Source organism: Thalassophryne amazonica, chromosome 8 (genome assembly GCF_902500255.1).
Source record: "Thalassophryne amazonica chromosome 8, fThaAma1.1, whole genome shotgun sequence".
NCBI classification, from domain to species: Eukaryota; Metazoa; Chordata; class Actinopteri; order Batrachoidiformes; family Batrachoididae; genus Thalassophryne; species Thalassophryne amazonica.
Window position 1 is genome coordinate 69230573 of NC_047110.1, and position 20672 is coordinate 69251244.

Consider the following 20672-nt stretch of genomic DNA (forward strand, 5'->3'; position numbering starts at 1 on the left):
GCAGTATTGAATTTGCTCTACCGTACTGTTGTGACAAAAAGGGAGCTAAGTCAAAAGGCGAAGCTCTCGATCTACTGGTCAAATGTCGTTCCTACTCTCACCTATGGTCATGAGAGTTGGGTCATGACCGAAAGAACTAGATCGCAGGTACAAGCGGTCGAAATGGGCTTCCTTAGGAGGGTGGCTGGTGTCCCATTTAGCGATAAGGTGAGAAGCTCGGTCGTCTGTGGGGAGCTCGGAGTAGAGCTGCTGCTCCTTTGCACTGAAAGGAGCCAGCTGTGGTAGTTCGGGCATCTGGTAAGGATGCCCCCTGGGCACCTTCCTAGGGAGGTGTTCATCTGGGAGGAGACCCCGGGAAGACCCAGGAATAGGTGGAGAGATTATATCTCCACACTGGCCTGGGAACACCTCGAGATCCCCCAGTCAGAGGTGGTCAATGTGGCCCGGAAAAAGGAAGTCTGGGGTCCCCTGCTAGAGCTGTTGCCCCCGTGATAAGCAGTTGAAGATGAGATCAGTGAGAGGGTAGTGGTGCTGTTCAGTGGAGCAAAACATATGGATGGAAAAATGCATAGTAAATAGAACCAGAAACACTGTACATGATGTCACTCATACAGAGAAAGAAAAAAATTACTAACTAAATTCATAACGACTCCATCCACATACCTGTCTGAGTTTTTCCCCAGTCAGCGTATCACCACGCATCTGTCCTTCAGACTCCACACAGTTAGTTGGTGTGCACATCCCACAGCACTCGCCTTTTGACAGTGTATATGATGTACCCTGTGAAGTCAGAAATACTGAATATGAGGATCAGTAACTACACAGGCACGGTATGAAAGTGTATTTTGTGTCTCTATGTCTCACAAGCCGACAGTTCTGATCACAGACAGGAGGGGCGCACTGTGCAATGTGCAGTAATGTGTCTTTGTCCTGTAGCTGGGTGCACTGGCATTTCAGGCATTGATCTTCCCACTCGCTGCCCACTGGGTACACCACACCCCCAGCCACGCAAACCTGGAGACACACAACAAGCAGTTCATAACTCAGGATAGTGCAACAATAACAGCATGAAAATGGAGACTGATGCAAACAAGTACACACACCTCATCTGGGCGGCAGTTGGTCTGTGTGCAGCCGCAGTCGTCTGTAGATGAGGATGTGATAAACCCAGCAGGACAGGAGTGGGTGGAGTTCTGGCAATTACACACACACTCAAACACATCACAGCATTTGGTCTTCGTGACTGACAGCTGGCGATGCGTGGCACAAACAGGGGGCGTGTGAACGTCACACTCTTCCCTTCTGCAAACTGTGAGAATAACATATATCAGAAGTCACAAAGTTGGATTGTTGATTTTATGGCTGTGTTTATAAGTAAAAGTAAATTAGATTTTGAACATGGAAAAAGAATATATAAATGACCTACCGCACTCATGTACAGGCTGACATTCTCCAGGGTTTTTCAGAACCAGCGTTTGACCATCTTCGCAGTGAGGGATATCAGGGAGGGTGCAACTCACCAGATCACACACTAAACAGTCAACTCATACTTTATTATGGAACAAAGCAACAAACCCACAAGAATAAATAATCCTATACGTCTGTTTATCTATTAATCACTGCGGATTACTTATTACTATTTTAAATCTTAAAGTATGGGTTATACCTGCAATACTTTCTCAAACACCTACAATAATACCACCTGTTGGTGCAAATTAGGCAGTGACAGGTCTTCTGCCTTCATTTGATGATGCTTATGATCGAAATACAGACTGTTTTCAGCAATCACTATTTACCCAGTATCTCCACACTGTAAACACCCTCAAACTTGCATAACAATTAACCTCTGAGGGGTCATGTTTTGAGTTCATCGACCGATGATTGAACCTCGGATTCAGGAGGAGCAGTGTGGTTTTCGTCCTGGTCGCGGCACACTGGACCAGCTCTACACGCTCCATCGGGTGCTCGAGGGTTCATGGGAGTTTGCCCAACCAGTCCACATGTGTTTTGTGGATCTGGAGAAGGCATTCGACCGTGTCCCTCGGCACACCCTGTGGGGAGTGCTCCGGGAGTATGGGGTCCGGGGTCCTTTGCTAAGGGCTATCCGGTCCCTGTACAACCGCAGCAGGAGCTTGGTTCGCATTGCCGGTAGTAAGTCAAACCTGTTTCCAGTGCACGTTGGCCTCCACCAGGGCTGCCCTTTGTCACCGGTTCTGTTCATTGTTTTTATGGACAGAATTTCTAGGCGCAGCCAGGGTGTAGAGGGGGTCTGGTTTGGGAACCACAGAATCTTGTCTCTGCTGTTTGCGGACGATGTGGTTCTGTTGGCTTCGTCAAATCAGGACGTTCAGCGTGCACTGGGGTGGTTTGCAGCCGAGTGTGAAGCGTCCGGGATGAAAATCAGCACCTCCAAATCCGAGGCCATGGTTCTCGACCGGAAAAAGGTGCTTTGCCCTCTTCAGGTCGGTGGAGTGTCCTTGCCTCAAGTGGAGGAGTTTAAGTATCTCGGGGTCTTGTTCACGAGTGAGGGACGGATGGAGCGTGAGATCGATAGACGGATCGGTGCAGCATCTGCAGTGATGCAGTCGCTGTATCGGACCGTCGTGGTGAAGAGAGAGCTGAGTAGGGGGGCAAAGCTCTCGATTTACCGATCGATCTATATTCCGATCCTCACCTATGGTCATGAGATTTGGCTCATGACCGAAAGAACGAGATCGTGAGTACAAGCGGCCGAGATGAGTTTCCTCCGCAGGGTGGCTGGGCGCTCCCTTAGAGATAGGGTGAGGAGCTCGGTCACTCGGGAGGAGCTCGGAGTCGAGCCGCTGCTCCTCCACGTCGAAAGGAGTCAGTTGAGGTGGCTCGGGCATCTTTTCCGGAAGCCCCCTGGATGCCTCGCTGGAGAGGTGTTCCGGGCACGTCCCACTGGGAGGAGGCCCCGGGGAAGACCCAGGACACGCTGGAGGGACTACATCTCTCGGCTGGCTTGGGAACGCCTTGGGGTTCCCCCGGAGGAGCTGGAGGAGGTGTGTGTGGATCGGGAGGTCTGGGCGGCTTTGCTTGAGCTGCTGCCCCCACGACCCGACTCCGGATAAAGTGGAAGAAAATGGATGGATGGATGGATGGATGGGGTCATGTTTTCACAGAACAGGTAGCTTGAGCCCCAGATAATTTTGTCATTTTCTCCACACTGAGTACCTACTTTATAATCTTTCCAATGTCATGGTTCTGACCAGTCCTGGGCTCTAATTATGTTTTGGCCCTTATCTGTGTCCATATCCCATATCCGTGTCCAACTGTCTGGCTCTGACCTTTGTTTAGCTGTTGTTATAGTTTAGTATAGTTTGGTTAAGTCTTGTCTAGTTTTGTTCTGATTGTCTTTTCTGTGTGTGATATGTTAGCCACGTGGTGAGTTATGTTCTAGTTTTGTCTGTGCTTTTTATTTGCTTGTTGATCTCTTTTCAGTTGTTCCATTTGTTTCCTAGTTTGATTCTTGTTTTTTTTCATGTTGGTATATTATTTGGCCTTTGGTTGGGTTCATCTTTGTTTTGGGTATTTTATTTTTATCACTGTTGGTTTTGGGTTGGGTTACTTTCACTTATTGGACTCTGCTCTTGTGTGTCATGCCCACCTGTCACTGAACTCCCTCATCTTTTTCTCGTCCGACTACACCCCTTTCATGAACGTTCCTTGTACCTGTTTTACGTCACACCCTGATTACCCTCTGTATATTTAAGCCTTGTGTGTCATGTATCTCACTGCCAGTTTGTTGATCCTTGAGTTCTCGTTCCAGCCTTCAGTCATAGACCTGCTTTGCCTTACCGTGTTATGAACTCTGCTTGTTTTTTGGACCACGCCTCTGCCTCACGTCTGCCTGTTACCTCCGCCTCTCTGACTGTCAAACTGTGTACCGAACCCCAGCCTGATTTCCTGATAAAGCCTTTTATTACTCCTACGCCATTGTCAGTGAGTTTTGCACTTGTGTCCATCCATTTTTGAGCCATGCTGCCACAGCCACTGACACTCAATTTTGGTTGCTTAATTCTTAGGATTTTCAGTTTTTGAGTTGTATATTTTCTGATTGATTTGAACGCAAATTCTAAAGGGATGATATTGCCACTTTGGAAAACTTCCTTTGTCTGATGTCAAAATGAGGCTTTACCAAACATTCATTTTAACTGTTTAAGTTTTTTCTACTTATAAATAGTGTATTTACTGTATATATTTTTGTTATTTCTGCACAGTACTTGCCTTCTGTGTTTTTTGGTACTTATTTTGTCTTACCTACTTAGCATACTTTGTACAGTTGTTCCGTAACTATCCCTTTGCTGCTGTAACATTGCAAATTTCCCCATTGTGGGAGTAATAAAGGATTATCTTATCTTGTGACTGGAATTCCCTTGTTGTTACAGGTACGTAAACAAACACACATGATGGAGGATAGCATATGTATGCTGTTTGCGGTGGTTTCACCAAAATGAAGCTGTCAAACAATTTTTTTACGTGGGGAGGAGGAAGGGAACAAGATGTATTGCTGCAAGGGTTTCACCAAATGTCACAGAAGCTAAAGTGGTTGCAGGACCATATAAAGACACACGTGTACTGTATTTCCCAGACTATAAGTCATATCTGTCAAAAAAAAAGGAACATCAAGAGGGAAAAAACAAAAACAGAAAACAAATTTGTTGTACCACAACAAGTCACATTTACTTTTGAACATATATTTCACAACAATTCAAGAATTTTTTTTGTATAACGTTCTGGAAAGACTACTCAGTCATACACTAGCCTAAATTAGGCTCAATATGAGGTCTGTTAGAAAAGTAACGGACCTTTTTATTTTTTGCAAAGACCATATGGATTTGAATCACATGTGATTGCATCAGCCAAGCTTGAACCTTCGTGCGCATGCGTGACTTTTTTCACGCCTGTCGGTTGCGTCATTCGCCTGTGAGCACGCTTTGTGGGAGGAGTGGTCCAGCCCCCTCGGCGGATTTTCATTGTCAGGAAAAAGGCCGAGCGTTTGCTGCTTTGCTCCATCAAAAATTTTTCAGAAACTGTGAGAGACAGCCAGGTGGAAACCATTCGGAAAATTCAGATGGCTTTTGGTGAAGATCTTATGGGCATCACACAGATTAAGGAGCATTACAACCGGATTAAAAACAGCCCACAGCGGCTGAGGGCGCACCGCGCTTCGAGCGGCCATCGACAGGCTGAAACGACCAGATCATTTCCAAAGTGAAGGCTGTGTTGATCCGGGACGTCATCTGACTACCAGAGAAATGGCAAGAGAGGTGGACATAGCACTTTTTCGGCACATTACACTGTTACAGGATATTTTGTAATGAAAGACATGTGGCGGAATTCGCGCGTCAGGACGGAGCCGCTAATGGCGCAGAACAAAAAGCACCTCCGTGTTGGAAATCTCACGGGACATGCCCAGCTCTTCCACCATTCAGAAGATTCAGACGGCTTTGGGTGGCTTTTCAGTCGAGTGAGTATCTGAGAAATTGTCAAAGAGCTGGGCATGTCCCGTGAGATTTCCAACACGGAGGTGCTTTTTTCCCGTGCCATTAGTGGCTCTGTGGCGAATTCCTCCGCTCTTGTTTTCATGACAAAATCTCCTTTAACAGTGGAATGTGCCGTAAAAGTGCTATGCCCACCTTTTCTGCCATTTCTCTGGTAGTCAGACGATGTCCCGGATCAACACAGCATTCAGTTTGGAAATGATCTGGTCGTTTCAGCCTGTCGATCGCTGCTCAGAGTGCGGTGCGCCCTCCGCCGTTGTGCGCCATCTTTAAACCGGCTGTAACCCTCCTTAATCTGTGTGATGCCCATAAAATCGTCCCTGAAAGCCATCTGAATTTTCCGAATGGTGTCCACCTGGCTGTCCCTCACAGTTTCTGGAAAAATTTGATGCATTGCTGCTCCAGCCGTTCAGACATTTTCCTCACAATGAAAATCCGACGAGGGGGGAGGACCAGTGCTCACTCAAAGCCTACTCACAGGCGAATGACGCAACTGAAAAAACTCATGCATGCGCACGAAGGTTCAAGCTTGGCTGATGCAATCACATGTGATTCAAATCCATAAGGTTATTGCAAAAAATAAAAAGGTCCGATACTTTTCTAACAGACCTCGTATATTTGATGTTGTGTTTCTTGTTTCCACTAATGTACTTTCAGAAAAAGGTGGATTGTCCCGTCTGGGTATGGGGAGAGTTGTCGCCCCAAAGTGAAGGAGTTCATGTATCTCAGGGTTTTGTTCATGAATGGAGGTAAGTTGGAGAGTGAGACTGATTGACAGATTGGGGGTAGATCTGATGTTCTGAAGATGCTGTATCAGACTGTGGTGAAGAAAGAAGAAAGTTGTTTTTTTTTATCAACTCTTATCCTCACTTGTGGTAATGAACTCTGGATCATGACCAAGAGAATAAGGTTGCAGTTACAAGCACCAGAAATGAGATTCCTCCATCAGATACCTGGACTTATACACAAGGACACTGTGAGGAGCTTGAATATGCAGGAGGGACCCAGAGTAGAGCCACTGCCCGCTGGTTCTTCACAATGAAAAGAGCCAGCTGAGGTGGTTCCGCCATTTGGTGAGGATGCTCACCCAGTCGACTCCCTAGAGAGGTCTTCCAGGCATGTTCATCTAAGAAGAAGCCATGGGGAAGACCCAGGACACGCTGGAGGGATTATGTTTTCCAGGTGTCATGAGAGTGCCTCGGGATCCCCCAGGAACAGTTAGAGAACTTAGCCAAGGATAGAGAAGCATGGGTTGAGCTGCTTTGTTTTCCTACCACTGCAAACTAGACCCAGATAAGCAACAGAAAATGAATGAATGAAAACCTGCTAACAGTGATATTTGTGTCTTGTTACACCCCCTTTTTGGCATGTCGGAAATTTTGGAATTTAGATCACAGGACCTCCAAAGTCATTTAAAAAATAACGACTTATAGCCTGGAAAACACAGTATATTCTGAGAATACCTTTGTGCCCAACAGATACAGAGTTTCCCTTTGAATTTAGAGGACTGCTGCTTCCTTCCACAATCAGTTTTCCAATGACAAGAACAAAGTTTCAAGGGAAAACAATATAAAAGTAGTTGGACTGAACCCAAAAGAATCATGCTTCAAGTCATAGTCAGCTGTACACTGACTGTTCTAGAACCTGTTCATCTCATAACCTGTTCATATTTGTGAAAGACAGTACAACAAAAACTATTATGGGTAAAGAGACTTTGACATAATTTAATAGTTCTGTGTTATATTTGAAATATCACTACGTATATGATCAAATGTATAATGCAACATCCTGAAACCATGCATAGTCAACATGCTTTTATTATTATAAATATTTAATATACCCACCACACTCATATTCTGGGCAGCATTTGGACCCTCTCCTCTCCCTCAGAATCTCGCAGGGTCCACACACCGGGGCTACACACACATACAGAGTTTTTGTTATAAACATTGCATGTCTAAACCCAATATTTGTCAGTTGTAGCAAAAGAAACGTAAATACTACGAGCATATCAGCTGTGACAGAAGTGCCTTGCCTTTAGCGTCGCTGCAGGGCCAGGCAGTACAGTTAATGTGTTGTTGGTCCAGGCACATACAAATCAAACATGGGTTGTCATCTGGCGCCCAAGTCTGAAAAAACTGAACAAGCAAAGACAAACTGCTTTTCCTTTTGTTTCAGGTTTGCTATTTTAGATACTACATTACACTACTGTTCAACAATAATGTTAACACATTTACTGTAATTAAGTTGATTTAGATATTTTGCATCAATCCCTCACATATGTAGTCACAAAATGGTAAATGAACTGCATTTATATAGCGGTTTTCCATCTGTATCAGACGCTCAAAGCGCTTTACAATTATGCCTCACATTCACCCCGATGTCAGGGTGCTGCTATACAAGGCGCTCACTACACACCGGGAGCAATAGGGGATTAAGGACCTTGCCCAAGGGCCCTTGGTGATTTTCCAGTCAGGCGGGGATTTGAATAATCCATGATCTTCTGAACTCAAGCCCAACACCTTAACCACTAGACCATCACCTCCCCCAGACCATCACCTCCCCCAACTGACGCACTGTTTTCATCCCCGTGTGTCTCACCATGTGAGTGTGTCCATGTTGGTCGACACACTGGCTGCACACTTCTGGTGACACACACTCTCCGTGATGCAAAACAGTCGCTCCAGTACAGAAACAACCTTCTGTAGGTGTGTCCATACATGAGGACTGGTTACCCCTGGCAACCATCCTGTCGCCTGGCAACGCCTGTATGCTACCACAGTCTTCTATGCACCCCGTCCGACATGCATCATATTCCATGGAGCTATGGCACTGCATGGCTGTCACAGAGAACAAAACCTGTCAGATCAAGCAAATGATGTGAAACATGCACACACACACACGCACATCGCGCACAACTTACGGCAGAAGTGAGGGCTCCTCCAGTTCACACATACACCTCTCTGTCTACAGAGGTGCGCGTAGACTGAGATTAGCTCGCACACGTCTGACTGCTCACATGTCTGCTCCTCACATTTGGCAAGGAACAATTGAAATGGTATGTGTGCATGACATGGTTCAAACACTTCAGAACGCAGAGCCTGGCATCCCATTGCTGTGCCAGACGGACACAATGTCCTCTGCCTCGGTAGGCACACAGCACTGTCTCCAGACACCGTCCAGTCAGTGATAAAGACTTGCTGGTCAGACGTGGAACTGCCGTTACGCAAAGAGAAGCCATTAACCTTCTCATCTTCACATATACCTAAGACAAAGAAACATCATCATTGTAGATCTTAACAGATGCAGGTTGTCTGGACCACTTAAGGTTCCCAAACAGCACTTACAATTCAGTCAGCCTATGACAGCCATGTATGGGAGTCACCATATGGGGTGGTTGTTATATCCAGGTAGGCATCAATGAAGGATGAGACAGGGGTCAAAATTTAGAAATGCTCTCATCATTTTGAAATATATGCTTCATCATTTGTCTGATCATAAAGATTCCAAAAAGGAATGTTTTGGACTTGTGGGGTAAAAACAGCAAACACTGTGACAAAGGTCAATTTCAGTTTGTACAGGGGTCAAAAATTAAACTTGCTCCAATTTCGGTAAAAAGTAATGCAAATTATTGCTTAAGTTAATAGGGTTCTAAAAAGGAACAGGTTGCACTGTCGCTCTTATCTATTTATCATGTTATTGGGCAACAACATATATCATAAAATCCAATGGATATTGACCTTGTTTTACCATTACTTTGCAGACCAAGTATTCAATACGGTCAAAACAGTTCGTATTAGGACAATACATATAATACATGATAATTTGCATCATATTTTTACAAAAATTAGCGCAATTGTTAATATTTTTGCTGTTTTTATTCTTTATCGCCATAATATTCAGTCATAGATAGTCCAAACTATACCTTTGAAAAGGAATCCTATGATCAAACAAATACTTTGGTGTACCTTTCAATATGACTGGAGTATTTTTAAAGGTTGACTCCTATGTAATCCTTCATTGACCCCTACCTGGCTATTACTACCACCCTGGGATGGATCATACTTTCTTTTTGTAGGCCATGGTACAATGAGGCTGGATTCTAAGTGTTGTTTGGGCACCTTAACTGGTACCGACTAGGTCAAAATTGTCTTTGGGGTCAGGGACTAAGAATACATACAGAAACATACTGTGTTATATATCATATTTGAATACTTGAATCTGTAGTTATCTTACCACAGAGTCCAGTCGTCTGGCAGGCAGTGGTGGGACTAAGCAGACTGACTGTAAATTCATTGCTCTGAGGAGTGAAAGTCAAGATGTAGTCATGCTGTGATTTCAGCTGCAGCATCACTCCTCCAAAACGCACCACCTCCAGGCCACCATACCGCCATGGCAGTGCCAGCTGTTCCTCATCAAGCCATACCTGCTCACACCAAACACATACAGTACACATAATTTAAAAAAACCTTACATGCTTATAGTTAATTAGCATTATCCCGCAATCAGTGTACGTAAAGTCAGTGATACATAAACATCTTACCGTCATATCATCCTTCAGCAGCAGTTTATTTGCTCCGGTGGTCACCTCCATGGATTTCATGCAGATCTGATTGTAATTTTCTGAGCCCTGACAGGGTCCATTGTGGAGTTTGACCTCTGACCCCGCACTGACACCACTGGTGATATTTAAAATTGTGTAGGAGCACAAACCCTGTCCATGCAGCCTAAGAGCCACACCATCAAACCTCACCACGTGATTGGTGGAGCTGCCCATGCACATGCCTGTCAACACACAGCACATCGAAAAGTGATTCCACACCAGCTCAACATACAGTATATTCTATTCATGGCAACTATGAAACAACTGGATTGCTGCCAACAAGAACTCAATAGCCTATGTAGGCATTAATTTGCACTTAATATAGAATCAGAAGGCTTTTGATCCAGTTGATGTACTTACAAGGGCATTCCCAGTGGCAGCCGCAAGTCCCCTGCACTCTGACAGGTGGCATATTGTTCCTGCAGGCAGGCGGCTCCAGTCTGTCACAGCTTACTTTGTGGCTTTGCAGTGTCACTGCCCCGTTGGCGTGGCACAGAACAGAGTGGCAGCCATCCTCCAAAAGCCATGAATCACCAGGCTGTAATACATACAGAGAAAGAAAAACATCCCTTGGCATCTTATACGTTAACTTGCTGCAGTAAGTTGTTGTCAGTCAATAGGACATAGTGGAATGGAGTCAGATTTGTTGCATATGAGTGGGTGAGTGAGTTAGTACAGTAACAGCATAAATAAATAAATAAACGCAGCCATCTTGCAACTCATCAATTTAAAAATTCTATGCACCACATTGGTTGAAAGAGCAATTTTGTTTTGATTATGTAATATCCCATAGATGTGTCTGCCACCTGCTGGGTACAGACGCTTGTGGAACCCCATTAGTAATTTGTTAGATTATGCACGGTCTATGATTCCGACATGAATTAAATGTTGATGTATCATCACATAAAATAAACATGAATGCAGCTTTTTCTGTGTGGAAGATTTCATCAGAATTTTTCTTGACAGCTGAAAGATGGAACAATGCTGCCCCACAATGTTGCCACTCAATATAATTTTATTTTATATTTTATTTTCATGTAGAATGCACCTCAGTAAAAGTCATATTATCAACAGCAGTGAGATAATCTAAATGAAATGGGAAGTAATCATATTATACATTGCTCAAAATAATTAGGGGAACACAGTGTTCTTTTTAATTATTTTGAATGATTGAATGAATGAATTTATACGGCACACAATTTAACAACAAAAAACTAATTTAACAGAAAACAACTCTACAATGAACCCATGTGACCGAAAGGGTGTGGGCAGAGGCAAAGCTTATAAATACCCACTATAAAAATAAGAAATATGTACACACATATATACATGCATGCACACATGAACACAATTTCATAATATATATATCTATTTAAGTTTAGATCCTTGAAATGATTATACCATACAAATGTATTTTGACTGAGTAAAATAAACTTGGTTAATTAATGTTGAATTAAGTTAAATAGGTGTGTTTTAGTGGTTTAGTGGCAAAGGTGATTGACTCATAATGCAATGTAGGATTTGAGTCATCCCCAGGTTTGGGTCCTGTCCTTGCTGTTTGCTTTCTGTTTCTTGCTCTCTCCCATCCTAATTTCACTCTGGCTGCCACGCAAAAGCATATATATATATATATATATATATATATATATATATATATATATATATATATATGCACACACATACACACACCCATGATGACCAATACCAAAAAAAGCATGCAACATTAGTCAATGAACTCAAATGTATAAAACCCAACCAGACAAACAATGGCGCACAACACACAATCCCGAAAGCAATAACAAAATCAACAAACCTACGTCTTCAAACTATAACAAGCAATTTTATTATTCTTACAATGTCTTTTAAAGCCTACTAAAGTACCAAGTACTTTAATATTGTCAGGACAATTATTCCAGATGTTAACACCTTTAACAGAAACACAATAACTTTTAGCAGTTATTCGGATCCTTAATTTCTCAAAAAATGTAATTTCTCTCAAATTGTAGTTGAGCAGTTTTGAGCAGTATATTACTTTATTATTGTGGTGTGTGGATTAGATTGTATTAATAATGTATATAGTTTTGTTGTTGTTGTTGTTTTTGCAAGGAATCTAATTCTACTGGATACATGTTTAAAGAAACCCTCCCAGCACAGTCATTTTCAAAGTCAGTGCTCACCTTTCTCTCAGTGCCACTGTCATCGACACACACTCCTGGTGGACCAGCTAAACACCAACACAGTGCTGTTATTGCAATCATCATCAAAACAGGACTTTCTCTGGTATTTAAAAGTGACAGTTAAGTGTTATATTACAAAGCAGCGCCGGAGTAGACTAGGATGCCACAGATCATTCAGCATTATTACACAAAGGAAAATTTACAACATTTAAAAACAATAAACAAATAAATACATAAATCACAGGTATTGACAGTGACCAACTATAATTTGCTTTGGCATTTGCTAAATGACTATATATATTTTTATATTGCTCTCTGGTTTTGAGCAACATCGACAATCAGTTGTACTTAAAGTATTGAGCACAAACAAAAGGCTTATTTGTCACACAGCATTACCCAGTTGTTAACTATAAGAGAAATGACTTCATGTGTACGGTGGGTAAAATAAGTATTGAACACACCGCTATTTTTCTCATATATTTCTGATGGTGGTGTATAGGTTATGTAATATGTATTATGTACAGAATGATTATTTTCTGAATATGGTTTACACAACATTGCCTGATATGTCAGGAAATGACGTTAGTCTCTCATAAGACTACACTGCATCTTACCAGGATGATCTCAATCTCTTGGCTGAATCATTCTTACATGACATCAAGAATAATTAATATGTCAATACAATTATTGACTGACTAATGCAATATACGAGGTCTGTCCAAAAAGTATCAGACCTTTTTATTTTTTTCAAAAACCTTATGGATTTAAATCATGTGTGCTTGCATGAGCCAACCTTGAACCTTCGTGTGCATGTGTGAGTTTTTTCACGCCTGTCGGTTGCGTCATTTGCCTGTGAGCAGGCTATGAGTGAGCACTGGTCCTCCCCCCTCGTTAGATTTTCATTTTGAGGAACATGTCTGAACGATTGGAGCAGCGCTGAATCAAATTTTTCCAGAAACTGTGAGAGACACCCAGGTGGAAACCATTCGGAAGATTCAAATGGCTTTCGGTGGCTTTTCAGTCGAGTAAGTATCCGAGGAATTGTGTAAGAGCTGGACATGTCACAACATGTCCTGCGAGACTTCCAACTTCCACACGTCTTTCATTACAAAATCTCCTGTAACAATGGAATGTGTCAAAAAAGTGCTGATGTCCACCTCTTCTGCAATTTCTCTGGTAGTCAGACGACATCCCGGATCAACACAGCGTTCACTTTGGAAATGATCTGGTCGTTTCAGCATGTCAATGGCCGATCGAAGCGCGGCGCACCCTCCGCCATTGTGCGCCATCTTTAAACCGATTGTAACGCTCCTTAATCTGTGTGATGCCCATAGGATTGTCACCGAAAGCCGCCTGAATCTTCCGAATGGTTTCCACCTGGCTGTCTCACAGTTTCTAGAAAAATTTGATGCAGCAAAGCTCCAAATCGTTCCACCTCACAATGAAAATCCAACGAGAGGGGAGGACCAGTGCTCACACAAAGCCTGCTCACAGGCGAATGATGCAACCGATGGGCGTGAAAAAAAATCACGCATGCGCATGAAGGTTCAAGGTTGGCTCATGCAAGCACACATGATTCAAATCCATATGGTTTTTGAAAAAAATAAAAAGGTCTGATACTTTTTGGACAGACCTCGTATTTTACTGGGACTGTAATCTTTACCTCCTTGTTGTCTTTTCAGCCATCTGTTATTGTGAACACTGGACTGTATATGGTTGATTAGGTGAAATATTTCTGTCACTGCATGTTCGGACAATTCTGTGTTGCACTTTTGTTGTATTTTGTTAGTATGTCTACAACAGATGGGCACTCCACTGAGTCTGGTCTGCTTGAAGTTTCTTCTTATTCTCAAAAAATACTTAGGGACTTTTTCTTTACCACTGTCACCAATGTACTTGCTCATGGGGTGATCTAGAGTCTAGACCTTGCCTGTGCTTATTGCCTTGAGATGATGTATGTCGTGATTTTGCACTGTATAAATAAATTGTCATTCTCGCTGTAATGTATACATACAGCCTTTGACTTTAATGGCCCACATACTTGTTTTGTAGATAACAGATACCGATACCAATATTGATAGTGACACTTAGTGGGTTGCAAAATTGTTTTGTATATCGAGTGTAATGAGATATTTAAAGTAAATATTGGACAATGAACAGGGTTTGCAGGCCTGAATAATGTACATTAAATGTGCGTGTGTGTGTGTGTATATATACCTTTGCAGATTCTTTCTTTGTAACTGTGGTCCAAAGTTAGCAGCATCAGTAACTGGTCCATGCTATTTAAGTGGAGACTGTTGTCTTGTGTGCCAGAACGACCGAGCACACTAAGCTCACTCGTATCATAACCTGGACCTATCCCGATGGGGAACACCGACACACCTAAGGGAGGAGAGGGTCATTGATGAAATGATCCCAAATGAGTGACAGAGGAACATAACAAAAGTTAGGACAAACTAAAAGCAAAAGTGGAAAAGACCAAGACTCTTGTTTATTCCAGGTTTAACAGTGAAATTAAGACAACAGTTTGTTCAATACCTGCTGCCATTGCTTCAACAGCTGCTGCTTTGATGTTATCAGTTGACTTCTGAGTCACCAGCATCACCACCACCTTGGCCACACCTGGTCTTCCTCCACTGTTTGGTGAAATGGCAGTTTGCACAGCAAATCGCAGTGCAGAGCCTGTACAGCAGACAAAGCAATAAGGGTATGTGTGTGTGTGTGTGTGTGTGTGTGTGTGTGTGTGTGGTGTGTGTGTGTGTGTGTGTGTGTGTGTGTGTGTGTGTGTGTGTGTGTGTGTGTGTGTGCATTAGTTTGTGCATCTTTTACCAAGTGCAGGGGCAGCTGCAGCCCTGCTTTGCATCCTCTCTACCAAATTCAGAAGGTGCGGTTTTCTCTGTTCTTTGTTCCAGGTGATGTCGGCTGTGTTGCTTCTTCCATACTGAGCCACGCTCACATGTGTGCCGTTCAGCTCTACACACATAAAGATTGGGCCAAAATCACCGTTAAAGTATATCAGGGAAAAGTCTTCACTGTGTTCACTAACTACACATTATGAAATGGATCATAATATACAAATGAAAATAGGTCACCGGGTGTCTTCCAGAAAGATAAAGCATTAATGTTTGAGGCCAAAAATATCCCACATTTACAATTTTATACTGGGGATAGGGACAAGACTACCTATATCAAGTCCGAGTCAAGACCAAAGACCTAAAAAGTTTGAATGTGAGTCAAGACCAAACTTTTGGGATCTTGGAGTGGTCAAGACTGAGTCAAGAAGGCTGAGTCAGAGACAGAGTTGAGACCTAAAAAACATGTCTGAATTAAATTTAATTCAATCTGAATGTTATCAGCATCTCTGGGATACTGTAGATATTGAGCTCTTTTGATGGTTCACAATAGAGTGTTAATAATTGTTAATATAGTAACAGTTATTACATCCACCAAGGACGTAATAAAATCATCTGCATTTATTTATTTGTCTGTCTGTCTGTCTGTTAGCAGGATTATGTCAAAACAACTGCATGGATTTTGACAAAATTCACCACAGATAGATATTAGACCAAGGAAGACTCCATTAAATTTTGGAGGTGATCCGGATTTGGGTCCAGATTCTGGATCAAGATTCACTTTACGAGTATATAGGCTTTGAAGGATTACGTCAAAACTACTTCACAGATTCTCACCATTTTCACCACAGACGTATATTAGGCCATGGAAGACTCCAGTAAATTTTGGAGGTGATCTGGATCCGGATTCTGGATCAAGATTTCACTTTATATACACTTTGAAGGATTATGTCAAAACCACTTCATGGATTCTCACCAAATTTGCACCACATATAGACACTAAGGCATGGAAGACTCCACTGAATTTTGGAGGTGAACTGGATCTGGATCCAGATTCATATTCTGGATCAAGATTTCCCTTCATATAGTCTTTGAAGGATTATTTAAAAATAACTTAATGGATTCTCACCAAATTTGTACCACAGATAGATGTTAGGGCATGGAAGGCTCCACTGAATTTTGGAGGTGATCCAGATCCAGATTCTGGATCACGATTTCCCTTTATATAGGCTTTGAAAGATTACTTCAAAACTACTTCACTGATTCTCACCAAATTTGCACCACAGAAAGATATTAGGGTCAAAATTGAGTAGAACAGCTTTCAATTTCAACATGAGACAGAGTAAGAGAAATGGTGGCCTTGAGACCAAGACTGGACTCATGTGTAACAACAATATTTTATACCCCTGCAAACAAACATTTGGTGGGCCTAGAAATGACCTGGATTGTTTGTCAATCTGTCCATCCCTCTGTACATACTGTAAGTCTTGTAAGCACAATTCTTCCGAAACCATCTGGTGGAATTCAATGAAACTTTGGACAGTGGGCATACACTATTGAAGACGTGTATGGTGGAAAACAATTCTGGTTTGATGTCGTCACAGGATGATAACTTGCATTTTGTGTTTCTTTGATGCATCATGTGGACGAAGACTTAAGACACACTTATTTTCCCTTTCGTATTGGATAGCATACAAAATTTACATTAATTTAATGTGTACATTTAGATGGCATAAATAACTCTGTAGTCTTTACAGAACAAATAAATTAATAGGCAGCAAAATTAAGTTGCACTTAGTACAGCACATATGCCCACTATGTACATTCACCAAGGCATAGCAGATACTTCCAGTCATATTAATTCAAACATATAACATATATTCCACCTAGATACCTCCCTGGAATACATTTAATTTATCCACACTGCACAGTAAATTCTCTTTCAGAGTCCAACTTCCAACAGTGTAATTTTAAGCACAACTGCAAATACTTTAACACTATTCAGATTTAAGAGTGTAAATATTTATCCAGCTATGGAAACACCACAAAGTTCTCAGGTGGGATTTGAACCCATAACCTTCTGATTAGGAAGTGTAATCACTGTCAGAGAACCACCAATAAAAATGTAAGCAACTTCTTGTTCTTCTCACCAAACAGAGTTCAAATTAAACTTGCAGAGAGTTAAAATGGATTTGTGGAGAACTGAGTCAACAACAATGAGACCAATTCTGATAACTCCTACACTCTGCAAGGTTTAACACCGCAGGAATTAAAATAACACTTTGAAAGTTAAAACTGAAATGTCAAATCCGATCTTAATACTTGAGCATCTATGCTGGTTGAATGCAGTTAAGCGTGGGGTCACACTGACCTATATTGGCATTATTGATGAACGCTTTGACAAACGTCTTCATGTCCTCAAACTGCTCGCCAGCCTTCAACAGAAACAGCACGTCCATGGGTTTCTCACATGGCACTATGGAAAGATTATGCACAGAAATGAGTAGAAGCCACAGTACCTGTGGACTGAATTATTACAACAAGTGAATTACCTGTACCTGATGGTGGCAGGGTTGAGAAGACAGGAGGTGGCAGTGTAGGGAAGCGGGGTCTGACTGTGGTGCGTGTGATATTGACCACTCTGTGGACCACAGACTTGAGGTGGTTGTAGTCATCCACCATAATCGGGTGCTGCGGGAAGCTGTAGGGCAGTAAGTCGATTTCACGTACCTTTTGTCCAACTCCAATGGGATAAACATGTGTGTATGTGCTGGAAGATGGTGGACGTGACACTGTGTCAGTAGGTGGGTTCTCTGTCACAAGGAAGACCAGCTGAGGAGGGGTGGGACCTTGTGAAGGCTGGACTGTAGACATTTCCTTGATGATCGTGGTCACCGCTGCACCTGTGTTTGTCTTACTTCCACCCCTCCAGCGAATGTTTCTCAGCCTTTGCAGCAGCAGATTCTTCTGCCATCTCAATTCCCAACGTCTGATCTCCACAGTGACTGTTACTGAATACTGGATCACAGTAATCCGAATGACCTCCTCCTCTTCAGTCAGCTGTGAGAGGACCTCCTCCAGGAACTGGAGCGACTTGTTAAAGTTAATCTCGCCAACCGAATCAGAGCCTTCCAGGATAAATGTTACATCTTTGGTTGGTTTTGCGAAAGAGGGTGAAGTGGTAATGAGAGGCAGCTCAGGGAGTGAGGTAGTAGTTGGAATGTTGGAGAGATGTTGTGTAGGGTTGGGCTCCAGATGAGGAGACTGGATAGTGGTGGTTGTTCTCTGGGGAGGTTTGACTTGTATTGGCTGAGATGTTGCAGGTTTAACCACCTCAGGTTCTAACCCCAAGGTGCAGAGGTAATCTGTCAACTCTAACAGTCGATCAGACAGTTCAGCTGTGCTGCTTAACACGTAGGCCCTGTTGTCTGGATTGGCTTTGGTGATCTCGCTAATTTGTCCCATGTTGACACCAGGACCCAGTGCCACCAGTAGAGTGGTGATCGATTTCTTGCGGATCATCTTAGTAGTGGTGCGTACAGGACGGGGGTTTGGACTGGCAGTCAAAATGATGGCAATGCGGCCAGCGTGCTCACGCTTGTTCTTGTCATAGATGTTGATGGCGAGATATTTGACAGCCTCATCCAAGAAGGCTGCATTTCCACCTGTGTAATGCAGTTCTTGCACAGTCTTCTTAAAGAGCCACTTTTGAACCTAAATGACATGAATGATGAAGCGATAAAGCACAGTGATTACGCAACCAGTTTCACGTTTTATTTTATGTTAATTCAGGCAAATTTCACAGAAAGCAGTGCTGTCTTTTTCAGGAGTGGCTTGGTGTTTATGCAGTTATTTCCCAAAATCATTGACTTAACACAAAACATTTCCAGTGAAACTACCCCGACTTATAGGCTTACCGTAGTATGTCCTATTCACCTGTTTTACATACTTTTTTGGTTCTATATGTAAGTCAACACAATCCATGTGTGTTTGTTTGCCATAAGAAGTGGAGGTAGATCTTTTGCATGTGCTAAAACTTGCAAACAAGAAGGAAGAAAGATGCCAGTGGTTGTAAACACTGATTAGAAGTTCTATAGGAAAGCTAAAAAGTCTAAAGTCAAATGTTAAAAACAAAAGAATCATTTGATTAAAAGAAAGACAAAACTAGAGTCACGTTTGGAGGGAAATCTGAACAATAGCGTGCATTGAAGACAGTGCTAAAGCATTCCCATTCCACTGCCAGGATAATGGAGGCTTTAGTGGATGATCATATCGGCGAATGTAAGCCTTTTGATATATTTATACACTGTGAATTTCAGGGCAGCCGATCCACTCTGTGTCAGCCTGATCCCATCAGATCTCAGAAGCTAAGCAGTGTGGGGTCTGGTTTGTACTTGGATGGGAGACCTCTTCAGAACACCAGCGGCTGTGTGTGTTTCTCCAGGTAAACCTGGAGTTGCATCAGGAAGGGCATCTGGTGTAAAACTTGTGCCAAATACCAATGCAGATCTGGCTGTATCCACTGTGGCAACCTCAAACAAAAACAGGGGCAGCCGAAAGGACAACAACATACATTGTGATTTTCATCAGCAAGCAATATCATAATAAGTTAATGAATACTGATTATGTTGTCCTCTTACCATTTGTCTAATTTTTTATAGGTGGAGCTGAGCAAGGAAATATTACTGAAAGGAATGATCAACTGAAAGGAATGATCATCATGCTAATGAGAGTAACAGAATCTTCTACCTTTATTGAGTCATCAGTGTGATAATACCGCTGTACTGCCACCCAGTGGCAGACACTGTATTTATGTTCACCGAGCCTGGTTCAAGATTTTCTCTCTTTTTTTGCCCACTCAAGTACAGGAGTAAACAAATAGTTTCAGAATGAAATCTTGGTAGATATTACATTTCTAGGAGAATACACTGCATTTCACGTACAACTCCAATTCCAATGAAGTTGGGACATGCTGTGAATTGTAAATAAAAACAGAATACAACAATTTGCAAATCCTCTTCAACCTATATTCAATTGAATACACCACAAAGACAAGATATTTAATGTTCAAACTGATAAACTTTATTGTTTTTGTGCAAATATTTGCTCATTTTGAAATGGATGCCTGCAACATGTTTAAAAAAGCTGGGACAGTGGTATGTTTACCACTGTGTTACATCACCTTTCCTTCTAACAACACTCAATAAGCATTTGGGAAACAAGGACATTAATTGTTGAAGCTTTGTAGGTGGAATTCTTTCCCATTCTTGCTTGATGTATGACTTCAGTTGTTCAGCAGTCCGGGGGCTCCGTTGTCGTATTTTGCACTGCATAATGCGCCACACATTTTCAATGGGCGAAAAGTCTGGACTGCAGGCAGGCCAGTCTAGTACCCGCACTCTTTTACTATGAAGCCACGCTGTTGTAACACATGTAGAATGTGGCTTGGCATTGTCTTGCTAAAATAAGCAGGGACGTCCCTGAAAAAGACATTGCTTGGATGGCAGCACGTGTT

The 20672-nt window shown here is 42.4% G+C and overlaps 1 protein-coding gene across 1 annotated transcript in view; it reads right to left on the reverse strand.

Annotated features, from left to right (window-relative positions):
• The window catches only part of vwf (von Willebrand factor), a 69865-nt gene that overhangs the window by 14135 nt on the left and 35058 nt on the right, over nucleotides 1-20672 (reverse strand). The window contains exons 29-45 of the mRNA XM_034176570.1: nucleotides 17716-18871; nucleotides 17529-17633; nucleotides 15135-15278; nucleotides 14844-14987; nucleotides 14523-14687; nucleotides 12306-12352; nucleotides 10489-10666; nucleotides 10069-10310; nucleotides 9762-9951; nucleotides 8449-8790; nucleotides 8127-8365; nucleotides 7561-7663; nucleotides 7370-7441; nucleotides 1427-1531; nucleotides 1104-1309; nucleotides 865-1014; nucleotides 664-780 (exon numbers count right to left, since the gene is read on the reverse strand). Of these exons, the coding sequence (XP_034032461.1) occupies nucleotides 664-780; nucleotides 865-1014; nucleotides 1104-1309; nucleotides 1427-1531; nucleotides 7370-7441; nucleotides 7561-7663; nucleotides 8127-8365; nucleotides 8449-8790; nucleotides 9762-9951; nucleotides 10069-10310; nucleotides 10489-10666; nucleotides 12306-12352; nucleotides 14523-14687; nucleotides 14844-14987; nucleotides 15135-15278; nucleotides 17529-17633; nucleotides 17716-18871 (3705 nt within the window). The remainder of the gene's footprint in view (nucleotides 1-663; nucleotides 781-864; nucleotides 1015-1103; nucleotides 1310-1426; nucleotides 1532-7369; nucleotides 7442-7560; nucleotides 7664-8126; nucleotides 8366-8448; nucleotides 8791-9761; nucleotides 9952-10068; nucleotides 10311-10488; nucleotides 10667-12305; nucleotides 12353-14522; nucleotides 14688-14843; nucleotides 14988-15134; nucleotides 15279-17528; nucleotides 17634-17715; nucleotides 18872-20672) is intronic.